General features: G+C 38.4%; 1 protein-coding gene across 3 annotated transcripts; it reads right to left on the reverse strand.

Annotated features, from left to right (window-relative positions):
* Positions 1-2,498: 2,498 nt before the first annotated feature.
* Positions 2,499-18,831, reverse strand: E2F8 (E2F transcription factor 8). Of its 3 annotated transcripts, none has more exons than XM_081934262.1 (13): positions 18,684-18,831; positions 16,107-16,210; positions 13,510-13,770; positions 13,070-13,226; positions 11,657-11,956; positions 10,361-10,525; positions 9,032-9,169; positions 8,537-8,737; positions 7,753-7,831; positions 6,976-7,432; positions 5,785-5,869; positions 5,104-5,216; positions 2,499-3,137 (listed from the first exon to the last, which is right to left on the reverse strand). In XM_081934262.1, exons 2-13 carry the CDS (start codon positions 16,122-16,124, stop codon positions 3,054-3,056), a joined length of 2,058 nt encoding a protein of 685 aa, XP_081790388.1. In that variant the 5' UTR covers positions 16,125-16,210; positions 18,684-18,831; the 3' UTR covers positions 2,499-3,053. The 3 variants fall into 3 exon arrangements, with proteins under 3 accessions (XP_081790388.1, XP_081790387.1, XP_081790389.1); XM_081934261.1 differs by having other exon boundaries at positions 5,104-5,459; XM_081934263.1 differs by lacking the exon at positions 5,104-5,216.
* Between the last annotated feature and the right edge of the window lie 1,917 nt (positions 18,832-20,748).

The following is a 20,748-nucleotide window of genomic DNA, read 5'->3' on the forward strand; positions in this document are numbered from 1 at the left end:
AGAAGACAGATATCGTCAAGTGCAGGAAATCTGGAATCCAGGCAGTTCAAATGAATATATAGGTTTATTGCACACTAAAGCTCTCTACAGGAATCTGAACTACTAACATTTAAAGCAAATTGGCAGTGGATAAGTGTTATGGAATTCAAGGTGGGCTGGACTTAGATCTCTTGTGGATGTGAAGTGACTCGAGATTGATGACACACATGACCCCTCCCCTGGGCTCAGACTGGTCATCTCCTACAGATATTTACGGAGGATGATACTGGCATCTGATTGTGTTGGTTATAAATTGGCTCTAGCAGTGATCTGACTACAGTCTATTTGGATTAGAGAATCCAAGTGAGAGGGTTAATGTCTTTTTGGAACCTCCCTGTAAACAGAATATTGTATCTGATAGGCTTATTAAGGATTATGCATCTATTCTTGTTCGTTTAAATGTACATTTAAAGGCAATTTTAGCTCAATAATCTCATATATTGTATGTCTACTCCAAACCATGCCCAGTGAGTTCCTGAACCCAAGTACAAAGAATTGCAGCAAATAGAAATCATATAACTACCGTATTTTTCGGAGTATAAGACGCACTTTTCCCCCTCAAACTGGGTTATCTTATACACTGAATACAGCATTTTTGGCCTCCCAAAACCCCACCCCCTTTGCAAAAATGGCCTTTTTGCACGCACACACACCAGTCCCCAGGAGCACTCTATAAGTCTTCTAAAGGCTATGCATGCCCCCTTTTTTTGACAAAAAACGGGCCCATTTTTGTGAAAAACTTTTTTTAAAATTTGTTTCTTCAAAATCTTGAGTGCGTCTTATACTCCGAAAAGTACAGCATATACAATTAAGTTATACTTTAAGGAGTTCAAGTTGTCTAGTTATATGATTCTTCTTTTAATTTTTATTTATTTATCAAACTAGGAATATGTGAGTATATGACAATTTTTCATATGATATTTTCCAAACTTGGACAGTCTTTTTACTTGCATCAGATATAACATTTCAGCTGGCAAAATGCCCTATGCAAGTGATCAATGTAGTAAGAATCAGCAGAATACATCTTTTTCCCCAAGTAAAACAGATAAGTACCTAAATAATATCATGTGAAGTATGTGTTAAATGAATTTTGTCCCATTTATGATTTTTCTTACTACAGTCAAGTGAATCATTGCAGTTGTTAAGTTAGTAACCTGGTTGTTAAGTGAATCTGGCTTCCTCATTGACTTGTTAACAAAACAAAACAAAACAATCACAAAAAGTGATCACATGATCCCAAGACTTTGCAACCGTCATGAGTCAGTGTTAAGTATTTGAATTTTGATCATGTGATCATGGGAATGCTGCAATGGTTCTAAGTGTGAAAAATGGTCATAAATCACATTTTCAGTGCCGTTGTAACTTTGAGCAATCACTAAATAAACTGTTGTAAGTCAAGGACTACCTGTATTTGAGTTAATCAAACATGCAGATTACACATATCATACAAATGATTGAAAGAAGCATACCAAAAATGACTTCTTCAGTCCCAAAAATGACTTCATCAGTCACAAGATCATATATCTTCATAAAAAAATTCAACCAAACTAGAAAATTAATAATGTTATGATAGGCAGCAGGAAATCAATCAAGGCCGAAGTACATATTGCAGTCATATAAGTCAGACAACACAAATGGGGGAGAAATTGCTGGTGCATTTCTGTTAAAGAGCCAGAACCAGAATAGTAACTTTCAAGGAAATACTTTTTGATCTGTAGCTGATTTTACATTAATATGGCAACAAACAGCAATTAGTGTATTTTTTTCCTATTCACAATAAGGGCAATTTGCAGGAGTTAAAGAAACAAGATATGAGAGAAATAACTCATAAAGCTATTACATACTACTGACAATCAACTAGAACAGAGTTGGAAGGGACCTTGAAGGTCTTCTAGTCTAACCCCCTGCTTAGGCAGGAAACTCTACACCACTTCAGACAAATGGATATCCAACATCTTCTTAAAATCCAGTGTTGGAGCATTCACAACTTCTGGAAGCAAGTTGTTCTACTTAAAACAGGTTGAAAAAAGCTCCACAGGATAGTTAACCAATTATCCATAGAATTGTCCCAAACCAACTCTGACTACCCAAACCAGTGGTGGGTTGCAGGTGGTATGCCCCAGTACGGGCGTACTGGTGCCTGCCCGGACCACCGGGTACCGTTGTGGTACGGTGCTCCGGAGGACCCACCCGCCTGACCTCCTTACCTATATTTGAGCTCTTCAGCGCCTGTGCGACACTCCGCCGAGCAGCTGGAGCGTCGCGGAGGCGTCACAAGAGGCTGCACACGTTCATGTGGTGGATGCCGGGCCCAGTTGCAACCGGTATGGCTGCAACGGGATCCGGAGCCCACCACTGACCCAAACCCTAGAGATTTCAGGCTGAACTCACAATATTTGTATCTAGAAACAAAATTTGGGGAGGTATTACAACATTACAACAAACAAGACAGAAGATACTGATTATGAAATCATTTGAAAATTTATCATGAAAACTTTTTTAAAAATTAAGTTCAATTATTAATTTAAAGGAAATAGATTAAATAAACATTACATTATATATTGCATTTAATTATGTTGACATGATAAAATATCAAACTAGAGCTTCTATATTTTTAAAACAGTCTAGGCTTGGTACTTGGACTGTGCTCTGTGTATTATTTACAAAAAAGAAAGAAAAGCTTTATATTTCATAAAGGTACAGTCAGATAGGCAATGAAATTCTAAATGACATATTTCAAAATGTTTATGTATACCCTTCATTCAAAAAAAAGAGTAGCTCAATAAACTAATGTAGATAAAAGCAAAACAAAATCCAGCACAGGAAAAAAACCCATATCCTTATGCCTAAAAAAATTCTAAGAACAATTTTAATGTGACAGAAACAACGTATTGCAATTATGTTTGTTGAGGATGCAGTATTTTTTTGGAGAAAATATATATTCTGTTGATCCTCCAAGTATTCTTCAGCATTAGCAACCTTTCTGGGAAAATTCCTTCTGATTCACAAGATGATTAATGAGAGCTAGGATCTAGGCTTGGATCACTCAACGTTTCATTGCCTTTCTTAGAATCTTCGAATGTCACAGGAACACTGGTCTAAATGAAAGGGGAAAAACAGCGTTATTTGCAAGCTAACGAGCTAAAGAAACGTATGTTCTTTACCATGAAATAGACAAGAGGCATATTTAGTTTATAATTGTTAGTATGCAGATCATCTTATATGGGACTTGATGGGCACACAATTAGTCAGCATGCTGCTATGTATTTACTTTTCACCACAGGGAGGTGTAGAATTTTTAAACAGTTGCTTGGATGCATATATGCTAAGATTTAGCCCAAAGGAAATGCTATGGATGGGTAACAATCAGACTTGGAAGGAGTTACAACTGAAGAACAAATGTCACAGCTAGCAGTTCTGCTAGATATAAGGCAGGGTCCCCAACCCCAATTACAAGGCTGCAGCCCATTCAGAACCAGGCCACAGAAGTAGCAGGTGAGTGTCTGCATGCAACTCCATTTGTGGAAGTGGTGGGCGCATGTGCTCGCTGACATGTGGCACCACCACTTCTTGCCTTCCCCCTGCCAGTCTGCAAAGCTTTAGGGTGTCTGAGTATTATCTGCGTCTAATCACCTTTGCCTCTTTGTGGAAAGCTTAGAATTATGGTGTTAGTCATGCACTGATGTCATGCAGATTAGATATTACAAAGGATTTTATGCTGCTTTTAAGGACAGTTGATAAATGTCAGTTGGATCAGACAGCAGCCAGTTGGATGCAGGTTCTGGCCAAGGATTAGTAGTACAATGTATAGCTATTTTATCATTTGCATTAGGCTGCAATTTCCAGGATCAATGCTAGCTCACTGAAAGAAAAAGTCTCAGGGGAGCTCCAGAATTGGAAATTTTATGTAAGTCTCTCCAACATGGGTCTAGCAACTCTATGTTAATGCAAGGGAATAAATCCCCTCCAGAATAATGTGTAGTCTTATACACACTACAACTCACTAAAAGGGAAAGCATTAAAAAAGAATATACCATATGTGTACTTTTTATTAGGAGTCTCAATGGAATACATTCATACATTTAGTCTTATTAATTGATTCTTATTATTAATTTCTATTGTTCCTAATATTCCCTTCAACAAATAACAGAATTTGTATAAGGAAACTTACTTCTATAAACCAGAATATGCCAGGCAGGCCTTTACATCTGTAAAAAAAAAATAAAAAATCCCGCAAACCAAGTAATTGGTTGGTTCACTTCCTTCTCCTAAAGTTTCCAATAAAAAGGACTATAAATTAATAAGAGAACAGTGGTTTCATTTCTCTTGAAGCTAGTAACATCTTTTCAAATTTGGCAATAGTATAAGGTAAAATTTATGTTTTTTTCAAATTTCATTATAAAATCAAATGTAACAGAATATGAGACAACCTTTGGACTTACACACAAGTATATATGGGATATTGAGGCACTTTTTTAAAGTATTACTGTAATGTACAGTATGTGCTTGTTATCAATTGATATACAATGCAAAATATTTATCTAGACTTCAGATTGCAGTATGTTAGGCTGCTTCTTATTACAGGCTTAAGCAATGCAAGTACTGTGCAGGCTTCCGATTAGAAAAAAGCAAAGCAATTGCAATCTTCAATTTTCCCAACACTATTTTCGCAATAGTCTGATGCGTTTTATACTTTTTAATCAGATAATTTTGCTAAGGCAATTATTTTACATTCTAAGAGCCAAAACAGAAGACCAGCCAGTTAAAAGCTCAAGGAATTCTCCAGTATTCCAATATCATATATCAAATTATAGGGTTCTGCAAATCATTGGAACAAAGCTTGAATGCACTTTCCCATTTTCCAAGGGAAAAAAAAAGAAATTAACTGAACCCACAAATAAAAGTAAGAGGTAGCCAACAGCAGTTTCCAAAGCAATTTTGCAAGCCTGGAAAAATATAGTTTTTAATTATTTAAATTAAAAATGCTTTGTACGCACTTCTGTGCCTCTTTGAAAAGATTTGCAGAGTCCCCATTACTTAATATTTTTGAAAAGAATCTTTTACCTCCTGAGGAGCGGTTGGAACCAATTCTCCATGTAAATCTCGGTAATCCCTTAGTAATACAGTCGCTTGCTGCAATCCTACAATTACTGGAACAGGACTAATATGTTCTGCTCCTTGACAAATGAAAGCAGATCGATGTACGTCATTTGCAGACATCTGTACATTGGCTGGCCTCATTCCTAACTGTTGTAGCATAATGTTCAGAACTAAGGTGCTCTGAGGCGGGGTAGGATTAACACAGACTGACTCAACAGCCCCATTCCCTGAGGATGTGGTTGCTACAGAAGGTGGTGGTAGTATTAGGTTAAGAGGTGTTATATGAAAAGTAGGGTAATTAGATGTCTCTGAAATTTGACCTATAGCAAAGAAGAAAGAGAACACACTATTATAAAGGAACATGCTTTATGCCATGTAACTTTTATTATTAATATGCAAAATGAAGTTTAGTACAGCCAGCTACTGTGAGTTTGGAGAAAGTGGCAATTAAGCATAAAGAAGCAATGGGTTTTAAGAACTATTGAATAGAGCTGACCAAACCTCTATGCAGCCAGAAACTTTCATCTATAAAATCATTTTATCTGGCTTCATTGCCTTAAAACCTGTATTCCTTAACTGCTGATAGAAAATGTCAAAATGAATTAACTTTGGAAAAATCCTGTGATGTGATCAACATATACTTACCTAGATTAGCGGAAGTAGAGGATTTCTTTTCCACTGCACACAACTCCATTTCCCCCTTACTGGTTACAGCAATGTCATTGGGGACCTAAGGTAAGGTAATAGCGGTAAGAGATAATTGGACTAGAGGACTAGAATTCATAGTTGCTAGTATGCCTTAATCACTAGACAAAGCTGACTTTCCAACAAGATGTAACCCTAGTCTGCATGTAACAGAGTATAAAACTAAAGATCAAAAATGAGCATGTATCTGTGGTGGCCAACATTGCTTTCTCCTGCATTGATCTTGAAGTTGCTTTCATACTTTAAGTTGGTATAAAAAGAAAAATCCTTTGAGTATGTATTATTAAACTACTGAGCCTTTCAGAAGAACAATATCTAAGTGTATAATGTCTGGCAAAGAATGTGCCTTTGGTATAGCACTGTGATGGCGAACCTATGGCATGTGTGCCAGAGGTGGCACGCAGAGCCCTCTCTGCGGGCACTCGCGCTGTTGCCAGCTGCTTCTCTGGTTTCTGGTGCACACATGCATGCCAGCCAGTTGGTCTTCGCAGGTGTCAGAAAACAGCCCCCAAACAGGCCATTTTTCAGGCTGTTTTTGGCTTGAAAAATGGCCAAAAAACAGGCATGTGCCTGCCAGCCAGCCGGTCTTCGGGTTTTCGGCGTGTAGTTCCGGTTGGGGCACTCAGTGCCGAAAAGGTTCGCCATCACTGGTATAGCAGCTGCAAATCCTGGAGGCATTTTGTGTGCTCTGCTGACTTGATCATACTGAAAAGTATCTCCCTACTTCTGTTTGCATCTGAATTTCACTTCTCTGGGTATATATTTATTTTGCTTAGTTACTGGTGAAATTAAGACTTCCTGATTTACGTGAGAAATTATAGAACCCTGGTGGTTTTTATCTTTAATAGACTTACCCTGAAATATATAGAAAATTAGAATTTTGCTTTAGAGAGCTTTGGTATGTTTTAAATATATAATATTTTGGTTAATTTTTTCACTTAGAAGGCTACTTTCATGGGCAAGAAAAAATAATGCAAAGGAAAGGGATTGCAGCAGCTGCATTTATCAAAACTTTCTTCTGTGATTTCTCTAGTATTGCATGTAATTTAAGAATGACTTGTGAAATGTTAGGTTTTTCTGCAACAGAAAATTATTTAATACATGGAACAATTGCACTTAAAGATAGCTTACCAGCAGTGAATCTTGGAGCTCCACCTTTTTACTCTTGCATTTTTTAATTGGACTATCCTCTAGTTGCAATTTAGATCTTTTAAAACATTTCTCAGATGTCATGTTATCCGTTGTTCCACTGGGTTCTTTAGTTAGCCAGAGTTGCAGCTCTTCAGCTTTTTTCCAATCATTAAAACTGTCCTTAGTAAATGTTTCAGTAAGAGCTTCCACGGGAGTCTTAATTTTAGTCACATGAGTAGTAGAAATAGGATATACCATGTAATTTGGGTATGTTGTCACTACTTGGGATGGATTCAGATATGTTGCACGTGGTACAGTAGAAAGGACAGGTGGAAGTATTGAGTTGGAGGTCGGGGATATGTTTGGAGCTTGAGAAGGCAACAAGACTGCTTTGGGCTTCAAACAAGATTCAGAAGGTGAAGTGTGCTCCAATTTATTTCTTATCTTTTCAAATTCCCTAAAAAAATTAGGTTTAATTAGTGTTAAGTCTTTAATCAAAATTTTCTCTGCTGTAAGTTTTCTCTGCTGGGAGACATCATCAATGCAATATTAGATCTTTTTACTTGGACAATAACACACCACACACACACACACACACAATAACTACATTATTAAGTGTATAAAAAGTTAATAGACTTCAGATTTTAGAAACTGTTATGATATTACTATGTCATAATTATGTTAACTGTTGGTATAAACAACAGCTATAAATGGCTGATTTCAACAGATAGTTTATTACATTAATTAGCAGCCACCATGCCTTATGTAGAAATATACCTTGATTGTTCATCTAATTGTTGCTTGCAGATTGCTGCAAGTTGAGCCATCTTGCTTGGAATAGTTGAAGGATTTGAGCCTTTATAAGAAAAGAAACAGAAGTATTTAACTTGCATTTTATTTAAAACCTAGCAAGCTTAGATCCAGCTTGAACCTCCTTCTAAAACCCATCACTGATAGTGCTAACATGGTTTGGCTTATGGCCTTTTCTTAACATCCAAATTAGTGTCCTTGACACAGATTGTTCCATGAAGAGATAAGATGACAGAGAACTGTCTTCTATATATTTCCTCCTTATTATCAATTTATTGTATCTACCTGAGCCATTATGTTCTAATTTTTCTAAACCTACAAGTGCAACACATACACATAAAATTTAATTCTCATAAAACAAGGAGTCAGAAAGACTGCTCAAAAACAAACCGACTTCAAAATAGCATCCTCTGCTTATGAAATATATTTTGAATTGTACAGCAGGGGTCACCAACCCTTTCGGCTGCAACTCAGTAAGGGGCCTATTTGGAACGGAACGGTATGAGTGTTTGGCCAGCACGGACACATGTAGGTCGACCTCCTTGCAAATTGAGTTGCACATACATGTGCGCTGGCACGCCACTCGCGCGGCCTACTTCCACTCTGCCCTGCCTCCCCCCTTTCCCGGGCCAGCGAGCTGGCAAAGGTTGGAAATTGCTTTTCTACAGTAAAAAATTCAGAACAAATACCACCATTCCTTATTTTAACAGTTTTTTTCAGAATTATGTGAAACATTTTGTATCCTACATACCTAAATATTTTTTGACCGGGCTGCCTGGAGCTGAGTGACTCTTTCTCTGATCATTTTCTTTACTCCGTGCCAGTTTTATTAAAGACGGGTGCCGTGTGAAATGTGGTTTGCTATTAGTAGGGAAGAGATTCTTAGAACAACACTCTTTAAAAGGTTTATCTTCCACAGGAAGTGGCATTGCATCCAGTTTTGGCTGGGTATCTATGATACAATCATACACAGAACTCTTGAGATTAATATATTATTGTTACATTCTTTGTTTGGACAGTTATCACTTTTAAATATTTCTTTTAAAATGAGTAATTAGTCCTCTAAGTATGAATATACATGTTGTTATATTATGTTAATATAATGACCCAAAGGAGAAATTAACCAGCTTAACTTTGATATGACTTTTATAGGTTGGGAGTAGCACAATTGAGTAGAAATTAACATTCATTCTACTTGTAGGTCAAAAATAATCTAAGTCTAATTCAAAAGTAATAATGCACCTACCTTTAATATCTGAAAAAACATTTGGTCCTATCCATTTAAATGCCGGCTTGCGGCCCTTCTCTTCTGTAATATGAACCTTCTTGATGAGTTCAAGGCTACTAAGAACATTAGCAATATCATATAGTCTTCGAATTTTAGCTGAAATGAGTTAAAAAGCTAATGAAAAACACAAAAACAAAAATTCAACATTGTTAACGCTAGAGTATTTCTTCCCCTTTCTGATGCATAGTTACACCAGAAACATTTCAGTTTGAGGGATCTATGATACAAGGCCAAGGTGAACATTCAACGTTTTGCATTCTTCTACTAAACCTAGTGTTTTTAAAACACAATTGTTTTTGTTTTCCTTTGGAGAATAATTGAATGGTAGTGATGATTTGAAACAGAGAAATAAAATTATTCAATGCAGGTTTTAGAAATATGGATCCTAAACCTTCTTCCCAGGAATGGCCTTTGAAAGATCACTCTCAGTTCAGGCTATAATTATCTGGATGCCTTTTACAGCAAAAGGTTCATTACCGCATGCAATACTTCTGTTTTATTCAGTGAAAATTAAGAGGACTGAAAGATTTTATAAACCATGAATCTAAAAGAACAGAGCACAGCAAGTAACCTACTGTGGGAAAGCTGTCCTCTTTGAAGCTAAGGGAAGCAACTTTAATAACCAATCTAATGCTTGTAATGTGGCCTGGACAATTACTGGTATGTCACAAATGGAGTGTTGTCACTAAGATTTTGGCCAATTATCCTGGCAGTCTAACACAAAGATGAGATGTCTTAATATCATTTCTACTTGGAAAAAAAAAGCACGATGGTAGAACAAGCTGAATAGAGAGGAGCCGGTGGTTGCAGCAAAATGAACATTGCACTCTTCCGCAATTTTATTAGGGTTTTATCCTGTCTATAAGAAAAGATTTCTTAGAGATAATAATGGATAATTTAAACCTCAAAGAGGGATGCGCTTTTCTGAGCAGTACAATTACTCTCATTACATTGACTGTAGGCACACATCTCATAATGCGGTTTGTTTTTAATCTCAGGATGTTGTGAGGGTGCAGCTTGTGTCATGTAAAATCATGGTTTGTCATAGCAGTCCATATGCAATCCATATGCAGCCATAATCTATATGCCGTTTTACCATGGTGGTCCAAAATGCATATGCACCCTGCCACTGAAATTTGGTAACAAAACAGTGGCCAGCTTTTCAAGTGAGTTAACTTTCTGGAGAGCAATGAAGTTTATTTTTATAAGCTTATGGCTCACAGTGACTTTTTTTTCTAATCACATAAACTAAACCAGGCACCCAAGGTAGTACTTTTTACCACTTACTTTTAAACTTGCTTTTATCCAGTGATTCACAATGGTCTTCACCAATCAAACTTTTAGCAGCATCTTCAAGGCTCACAACTTGAGGATATGACCCAAGAAACAACATTACAAATTTCTGGCTCATCACTCTTAAAGATTTGTCTTTACGACTATTTACAGAAAGAGCTGTAGAAAGAAGAGACAACCAAATATAGAAGTAAATCCAAATAACTAATAAATGGAAGACAGCATATTTCGCAGCCTGATTTTAGTCAACTAATGAATGTGGTTTAGTTTACAAATTACTTACTGAAATTTGCATAATAAATTATGTATGGGTAATTCTTGTTTAGAGATTGCCTTGGATAAGTGACCATTTGCATTTATGGCGGTGATGAAAAAAGTAACTTTGTGTTCAAGGCCTGTATTTATTATCCCCCTCACAGAACAGAAAGTTTACCTAAACAAGCTATCTCTTCCTGGCTCATTTTTTTCACCAGTGCAGTGCATCCCTGAAAAGTGCTAGCCACAAGTTAACAAGTTAGCTCTGTAACCTTAGTTGATTAGACCCCTCAGGCTCTCTGGCACTGCTGCCTGATACTGACAAGACTCTAATCAGTTTTTCAGTAATGGCTTTTGTTTCCTTCCTAAGCTGCTCATCAAGAATACACTAGGGAAACAGCTGGTGTTAGTATATTCCTTTTGATGTGTAGTCTCTATTGTGTGCCTACTTATTCTTTTGTAATTTCTTCTCCTCCATTGAATATAAATACAAATATCGTTTCCTTTCTTATTAATTATCATAGCATCAAGGTGAACATTCCAAAGAATGCTGTAAGATTTTCCCTTTTACTCAGCTTCCTCAAGAATCAAGTTTTGGAAACCTTCCGCCTTCTGATGTTTTAAAGCAAAGGAAAGCTGAAGTAAAATCATTAAGCACTACTGTGGTCATATGATTGTTGACTTAGGAACAACAATTGTTAACCACTTTGGTTAACAAACCCAAACCTAGTTGTGATTCCTAAACAAGAATTACCTGTCTTGTTTTCAGCAAGATTATTTATTGATTTTGCAATATTTATCTCCGATCACATTCTTCACTGACTCTGGATCACACTCCATATCAGATGTGATTTTAGAAAGGGCTCAAGAAAGTTAATGGCTCTTAGGATGGTTTGGCAATCCTCAGTTTTTCTAAGCACTGGTGGCAACATCGCTTTTAAAAACATTTACTTTAATTAATGGACTGTACCCTGCATTTTAGCAAATGGAAGCATAGGACATCTCCATTTATGAACATGCCTTTCTTAGAATTACCTGCTTGAAGTTCCATCCCAGGAAGTTCCACAAAGTCTGTATGATAATTTGACCCAGCATGCATTGGCATCCATTCAATATTGTGGCCAGCATTTCCAATCTCTTGCCCATTTTTTCCTTGTTTAGTCAGTTTGATTTGTTGCAAGTACTTGTTTTCCTCCGCTACTTTTTTCAAAGCCTGCAGTGTTTTTTTAAGATTATGACGGCCATGCCAGGAATATCTGTTTTTGGCAAGCCGGCTCACCATGTGAAGACTTTCTAATACATTCATAATGTCATAGATACGCCTGCGCTCAATATCTGGAATGACGGAAACATCACAAATTATTTTTCAGTTTCTTTTTCAATCTTATCAATTTCCTAAAGTAGGCGTTTAAATACTTTAACAATCAAAATACATGACAGGACTTCAATTACAGAAAATACAATCTTAGTGGGTGCTAGACTCTTAGTAATGGTTAGAATGCAGTATTGCAAACTAACTCTGCACACATTGCCAGGAGTTTGATTCCTTCAGTCCTGACTGCCTCAAAGCTGACTCAGCTTTCCATCCTTCCGAGATCAGTAGCTTGTTGGGGGCAATATGTTGACTCTGTAAACAGGTTAGAAAGGGCTGTAAAGCACTGCAAAGCGCTATATAAGTGCTATTGCTATCTTGTTCAGTTAACATAAGCATAAGACTTTTTCAAACCCCGCCTTCAAACTGGAGGCTTCAGGAGCTTCCCTGAGGCCTCTGGAGCACAAAAAACCAGCCCTACGGGCAAACCGGAAATTCAGGAACGGACTTCCAGTTTGCTCATAGGGCCAGTTTAAGTCCTCCAGAGCCTTCAGGGGCCTTCCGGAGATGAAAAATGACCCTAGAACAGCGATGGTGAACCTTTTTTGGCTCGCGTGCCATAAATGGGGAGAGCGCAGGGGGGTCGTGTGCAGGCGTGCCGCACCCATAACGCAATGCGCGACCCCCCAGTGCGCATGCGCGCACTACAGGTGCAACCCCCCATTTTTACATGCTTTTTTCGCCCTCCCCAGGCTCCAGAGGCTTTATAGGAGCCTGGGGAGGGCGAAAACAGCCTCCCACACCCTCCTGGATGCCCTCCGGAGGCTTCAGGGACCTTCAGGAGGCTTCCCTGAAGCCTTCAGAACAGTCAAAACGACCCTCCGAGCAAACCAGAAGTGACTTCCTGTTTGTTCGGAGGATTGTTTTGAGTGCTCTGAAGGCTTCAGGGACCATCCAGAGGCTTCCCTGATGCTTTCGGAGCACTCAAAACGACCCTCCGAGCAAACCGGAAGATCATGCACACTAGTTTCCAAAATTCTAAACAATGTAATACATTACATCTTATACTCCAAAAAATATGGTACCTTTTAGTAGGCATAAGAAAAAAGATAAGATAATGCACTGCCAAAACTTACTGAGATCTTCTGCTACCTCATCAAGACATATTTCATTACTTTTAGAAAAGTGAGGATAACTAGGATAGCGGGCTAAGAATTTATGACATAGCAATCCAAGGCTTTTCTCTTTACGGCTTGTTTGAGGCTTTTCATATTCATCTCCTGACAAATGATCCTGCAGAGAGAAAGGGGGGTTGGGGGGTGGAAAAAGCTCTTCTATGATATTTTAAAATCCTCAAAATGTAACCAGCATTCCAGATTTTAAGTGTAACACAGGAGAATGGATTAAATCAGTACATTGTCAAGCAATGTACATTCAAAATACATATATAATTTAGCCTTTACTTTTCTATCAAGCATATTTATTTAATTGATTTATATGCCGCTTCATCTCACTGTCGAAGCAACATTATCAATTACTACAAGTATGGCAAAATGAAACAAGAAAAAAGTTTTACCTCAAGGCTTTCACTTTTATTATCTGACCATTTTTTCCCCTGTTCTCGATTTCTAATCTCTGGACTAGCCGCACTGATCAGCATTTTAAGGTTAGCGGTTGGGGTCCATGGGTCACCAGAAGTGCTTTCATTGGGCTTTGGTGGTGTTGTCAGAGAGTTAGAAGCAGTAGGCTGGATCTCTGCCAAAAGCCAATTGGGGGTAACTGTTTGTTTTAGAGGAGTTTTGACTGGGCTTCCACACACTCCAAAACATTGATTTTCCTAAGCCAAGAAATAAAAAAAGTAGAACAATACTAAGCATTAAAATGTGATTCAGAGACTGACTGCAATATTGAAATACATACTTTTGGCCAAAATTGATCTTAGTGTATTTTTTTGGCCAAAATTGACACTCATGTCTTCTGGATTTGACAGAACTCACTTTTATTTAAAACAGCCTAGTCTACTTTCTTTGTTACCCTGAGCATTTATCAGAACCGAAGATGATACAAGAATCAAGGATATTTTTATCATGCTTTTTTTGATTTAGTGTAGTATATAAAGAGCCCCAATGTGGCCGAGGTTTTCACTGCCTACCCATCATAAAAATTCCTGAATTGTTATATATGAATGCAGTCAGTGTTCTATAGGGATATACAAAAGAGACTACAGAGTACTCCTGTTGAAAATGTAATGTATTACATTGTTTAGAATGGTAATAATACATTAGTATACTGAAACACAGTGCAGTTATATAAACTGTTACAAGAGGACATGGTGTTTCTATATTCATCCTCTGTCTGAACAGTGTTTGTAGAGGTATGGAACAAATTTGGAATATCTGACATCATTCAGTTCAATTGGATAGACAATGTTGCAGCACCCAGCTGAAGGTAATAAAATATTATCCTTTAGTATAACTCTTTGAAACACTTAAATGTTTATATAGTTGAAATTACTGATGTCACCCTTTTCCTCATTGTTATTACAAATATTGCAAAGCCCACTGACCACTGTAGAATAGTTACTATGTTTATTAACTATTTCAATCAAAAAATATTGAGTGTCTATGGTATAGGACAGGGGTGTCAAACTGGATTTTTTTGAGGGATGGATCAGCATTGTAGTTCTCCTCGGGCTGGGAGGGAGCAGGGGGGGAGATGGGACCGACGCCCCCTGCAGGCCAAAATGGGGTGTGGGAGAGGGCACAGGCGGCACCCTCTGCCCCATTTTCAGCCTGAACGCCCCCCGCCCCCCAGTGTCTCATTTTCACCCTCCCTGGCCTCCAGGAACACTCTGCAGACCAAAAACAGGCTATGTGGTGGCCTCCGAGGCATGTTTTTGGCCAGTAGTCCTCCTGGAGGCAGGGGAGGCCGAAAACGTGTGGCAGGAAGGCCAAAAATATAACACCATACATAAATCTTTTCTTAAATGCAAGAATTGCATGGCAATTGTTTATATGGCAACACCAACAACTAGATATTCCAAAGGCTTCAATCCAACCATGCTATGAACACATTTGTATCTGAAAGATTCTTAGCTCTTCCTCACTCGCACATTGAGTGCATCTAATTCAAGGGGCCTGTCATCCACCACTATATTGTTAATCATTTTATTTTATTTTTCTATTCAAGTGCTTTACTTAGTAAAAAAGATGAATGGTTTATTTCTGTTTTAAGTTCTAAAACTTATAGGGGTGCCTATCTTCTATACAATAATCCTAGGCAGCTCACAACAAAACTCATACGAGAGCAAAGCTACTCTTACAAAGGATGTTTTTCTAACATCCCATTGACTCTACATACGTTGATCCATCTCAAATGACTCCAATGGTCTTCACTGCTTTCTGAAAGGCTAAAAAGAGAGGGACTCTGCAGATCACATGTAAGAGACTGTTCCAAATGGCCTGGACAGCAATAGAGATCCACATCTGAGATCCAACTGGATGACAACATTTAAGGGAAGGAGCCTGAAGCATGCCATGTCATCCAACCAGCTTTCTGTATTTAATACATTAATGTACTTAACATAGATGCCTACTAGCTTTAGCTGGACAGCTGTGTGACGTTTACGCCATGAGTGACCCTCTGGGATTATATATTCTTGACATTTACACCTGTCATTCTTTGCACATCCCTCCCAGAAACACTTTCTATGATGAGACAACCAAGCATGACTCGAGGGAGAGGAACACTTTCTCAATGTCTACAAATAACTCCTTGCCTTGATTTCTGTGCACATATAGGTAGAGTGTAATTTCCTTTTTTCATAAGAGAAACCGACAGTACTGCAACTTTGAAGCATATTATACTTGACAGTGTATACAATTGTTGTAAAATTGTCTTAAAATAGCCATAGGCAAAAAAAGAAAGACTTAAGCGGACAACATCAGATAGGGAAGGAAAAATGTTTGACCCTAGTAAGCTATTTTCTTATCTCCTTCTTTTATGTCAAGAGTGACATATTGTATTGCTCAATCAAATCACAGGCTATCTAAAACATAACAATGCATAATCCTGGAGTTGCTTCAGATATTCTTACTACCGCAAACAACACTGGCCTATAATTTGAATATAAGAGATGACAAAAGATAGTTTGAAAGGACTTAGATAACTTACCTTGTTCTCTTTATTCATACTGCCACTATTAGCTTCAGCCTTGTATACATTTGTTCAATTAAATATTACGTTGGCTTATATGTTGGGATACCATTTTTAGCATTCTGAAAGAAAAAAACAAAACAAAAAATAGTTAACACATGAACTTTTAAGGAAGAAATTAGAATTGGAGAGAAAGCTGGGTTTAAATTTACTGTAGGTATAAACATTTTTAGACCAGTGCTGTTGTTTTTCCTGCTACTTCAGAATGTTTTATATGTAATTGGCATAATAAATGTTGGTATCTCTTTCTGGTATTTCTTTTTATGGTTGTCCATCTCATCCAAGGTGACTGAGCAGTATCCTGGTCTATCCTTCTGAGGTTTATTGAAAAACATTGTGTAAAAAACTTATTTTACCATAGCCACCATGGGTGGTAGATGTTAATATTTATGGGCCTTATCTATGTTATTTATGGTATAGAAGATTTTCTATGCTTTGCATAATATTGCTTCCACTAAAAAGTACTAAAGTGAGGGTATAGTTGGGAAGTAAATAAAGGCTATGATTTTCTAAAAGAAAATGCAACATTCTTAAACAGCAGTGTTTGGCCACTTGGTCTTTTGAGCAGGATTTACCATTTCTCCAAGTTTTGTGGAAAATGTGTGGGAATGGATAGAAGTGGCAACCCACAGAAGTACAAAACAGGATTGTAAGGGTAGCATAGAAGGAACTACATTTAATTCAACAGACCTTGTACAGGTAGTCCTTGGCTTACGACCACAATGGAGCCCAGAACTTATGTTGCTAAGTGTGAAATTTGTTAAATGAATTTTGCCCCATTTTACCATTTTTCTTGCGACATTTGTTAAGTGAATCACTGCAGTTGTCAAATTAGTAACATGGTTGTTAAGTGAATCTGGTTGACTTTGCTTGTCAGAAGATCGCAAAATAGGATCACATGAGCCTGGGACACTGCAACCATCATAAATATGAACCAGCTGTCAATCATCTGAATGTAAATCATGTGACCATGGGGATGCTGCAAGAGTCAAAAGTGTGAAAAATGGTCATAGGTCACTCTTTTCAGTTCCATTGTAGCTTTGGACTGTCACAAAAAAACCCTATTGTAAGTCGAGGACTACCTATATTGCCTTTTGAGATAAATTTTACAAGGCTCTGTTTTCGTACAAGAGAAGTTGCCTCCGAATGTGTTGTATGACAAGTAGCCTAACAATACAATAATGACTGCAGGGATTACAATAACACAAACATTTCCAGCTTTCACAAGGCACCTTTACATTCGTGTTTATGACACTCAAGGGCAAGCAGTTTCACATTGAGAGATGTTTGTGGTTTTGCTTGATTTTATAACTCCTTACACAGGTCGGTCGAGACTACATTAATAATAATAATAATAAATAATAAATTTAAATTTATTAGCCGCTCCCTTTCCAGACAGGACTCGGGGTGGCGTACAATGGAGTATATAAAACATAAAACATGTATACAAACACATAAACCTACATATATACAAGGACATACATGCACGTACATGCACGGAGGAGGTAACAAATTACATCACATTGGACAATTAAAAGTTACCATTAAAATACCCCAATTGTAAAAACACAATTTAAAATTTAAAATTTAAAAATTTAAAAGAACTGTCATGAGGAATAAGAAAAATTTACGGTTGAGCCAGGCCAGATAATTGAAAGAGGTGGGTCTTCAACTGTACACGGAAGGAGCGGAGATCGGAAGTAGTCCTGATGTCACGGGGGAGGTCATTCCATAGGGCTGGGCCCATCACAGAGAAGGCTCTGCTCCTGGGTGTCGCCCCCCGACATTGTTTGGCGGACGGCACCCGAAGAAGTCCCTCTCTGTGTGAGCGGATTGGTTGTAGGGATGTATGGGGCAGGATGCGATCCTGCATGTAACTAGGTCCTGTGCCATGAAGCGCTTTAAAGATCATAATCAAAACCTTGAAACGCACTCGGTAGACTACAGGAAGCCAGTGCAGCTCGCGCAGGAGAGGTGTTACAGGGGAGTATCTAGTCCTCCCCATAATCACCCGCGCGGCCGCGTTCTGGACCAACTGCAGCCTCCGAGTGCATCTCAAGGGAAGCCCCATGTAGAAGCAAAATCAATGCAGCCCAATGCAGTAGCTTAAAAGAACTCCTTCAAATGATCTATCAGTATTGTTGTATGTACACTGAGAATTTATGCCCCGAACACAAATTCCTTGTCTGCCCAATCACACTTGGCCAATAAAGAATTATAATTCGCCTCTAACACCCACCGAGGGTTTTTTTTCAGTCGCCCTGTTGCTCCCTTCCCTTTATGTTGGACTGCATTTTACAGTATTTTAATATTAATTTTTAAAAACTTAATACAGATCTTTTAAAAAGACTCTACAAAAGTCTGTTGTCGCTGCTTTCTACTTTGCTCCAATAAACCCAACTCCTCAATGCTTCCAAGAACGGGTTTTAATTTTATTTTACCAAACTTGGACGGCGCCCGTCTCGCGACTGAAGTGCCAGCCCTTGCCCAGCAATCCTCTGCTGCGGTGCCGTCCCTTCCCTCCAGTCCACTCACCTACGTGCTTCGGACGATACAGCCCTCACACCAAACTTCCTTCTTCGTTTTTCAACTTGAGAATTCTCCCCGCGCTCCATCGTTCGGACGGCTCTCCTCCCCGTTCTTCGAAATCTCTTTTCCCATTGGCTCTTGGGAGAAGGGGGCGGAGTCATCTTGCCGCTCCGTTTAAAACGTTTGGCGCCACCGGGCTTGTATTTGGTCGTATCGTACGTTTCCAGGGCCCTAGAATTTGCTCCCCTTCCGCCTTTAAAGGCATCGCTACCGCTATTTAGACCGAACGCGCGCCTTCAACCTGATTGTTGTTGTTTTTTTGTCCCCTTCCCTCGCTCCCTCTCTTCCCAGAGTGATTTGAATTCAGCAGGCAGAAGAATACAGAAGAGAAAGAAAGTTTCCAACAAATCCACAAGGTTTCCCATCTTGGCCAATCAGCGTTCTTTCCCTCGGAGTGGGAGGTGAAACGGGGGAGGGAGGCGGGAAGAAAATTGAGAGTTCGTTCGGTGGCGCCTAGAAAACGCGGGACGATATAAAAGGGGGAAAAGCCTTCCCTGTGTAGCTTTGGGTGTATTTTTGCATTCCTCGGTCTTCCGCATTGGCCAGTTGAAGTTTCAATACCAGGGACACGTGAATCGACTAAACAGGTGTGAAGCACTTCATCTGCTTTCTTGCAGAGGAGAGAAAAAGACAGGCTTTCTTTAAGTCCTTAGCATCTCTCTCTGATTTTGCTACTTTTTTAAAAAAGGAAGAAAATGTTGGTCCAGTAATATTGTTCCTTCCCATAAAAGGTAAAGGTTCCCCTGGCACATATCTGCTAGTCATTCCCGACTCTAGGGGGCGGTGCTCATCTCTGATTCAAAGCTGAAGAGCCAGCACTTTCCGAAGACGTCTCCGTGGTCATGTGACCCGCATGACTAAACTCCAAAGGCTCACAGAGTGCTGTTACCTTCCCACCAAAGTGGTTCCTATTTTTCTACTTGCATTTTTACGTGCTTTTGAACTGCTAGGTTGGCAGAAGCTGGGACAAGTAACGGGAGCTCACTCCATTACATGGCATTAGAGATTCAAACCGCCGAACTACTGAACTTTCTGATCAATAAGCTAAGCACCTTAGCTACTGAGCCCTGTTCCTTCTCATACAGAACTGGAAATCACAACATACAGAAACCCAACAAAAGATGTTCTGTTCTACTTGTGGAATTTATTTGTTTACTGTTTTGAACAGCTTTTGAATTGGGAGTGAAGGATAGAAATAAGACAAAGTGGGCCAAATTCTATATTCCTTAGGTGATACATTTCAGTTGTAAAGGAAAACTGGATTTCAAATCCATAGCCTTGGGCTAATCATAATCCAGATTTACCTCTGGTTTGTTAATGCTGATAAAATGAGTTAACCTTATCATTGATGCTTAATCGAAGAATATAAATGAAGAAAAGGAAGAGAAAAAATAAGGTAGTCTATCAATGCAAACAGCTTTGTTCTTGCTTTCTGTTTACATTTTAAAACATCTGCACCAGAGGCATTGGGGAAATTCATCTATTAACACAGCATAAAAATACTAAACAAAAACAGCCATCCAAATAAAAATGCAGGCAAAATTTAATATGAATTTCTATCATACGGGATAAAATTTCTATCTTCCCCTCTTTAGAAGATGTTTTGGAAGGAGAACCATCTCAGGATTTTATTTTTCATAAACTGATTTTAGATATATTTTCCAGAATGTATGAAATCAATTCCTATAAGTAGGAGAAATAGAATACCAGTAGTTCTCGACTTACAAACTTTTTATTTGGAGACTGTTTGAAGCTACAATAGCACTGAAAAAAAGTGACATGACTGTTTGAAGCATCCTCATGGCCACATGATAAAAATTTGGTGACTGACTCCTTTATGACGGTTGCAGTGTCCCGGGCTCATGTAATCATTTTTTGCGACCTTCTGACAAGCAAAGTCGATGGGAAATCAAGGTTCACTTTAAAACTACAGTATATGGCTAACAAAACAATGCAGTGATTTACTTAAATGCAGCAGGAAAGGTCGCAAAATGAAAAAATAGCTCACTTG

The sequence above is a fragment of the Natrix helvetica genome (assembly GCF_964273705.1).
Source record: "Natrix helvetica genome assembly, chromosome: 1".
Taxonomy (NCBI): domain Eukaryota; kingdom Metazoa; phylum Chordata; class Lepidosauria; order Squamata; family Natricidae; genus Natrix; species Natrix helvetica.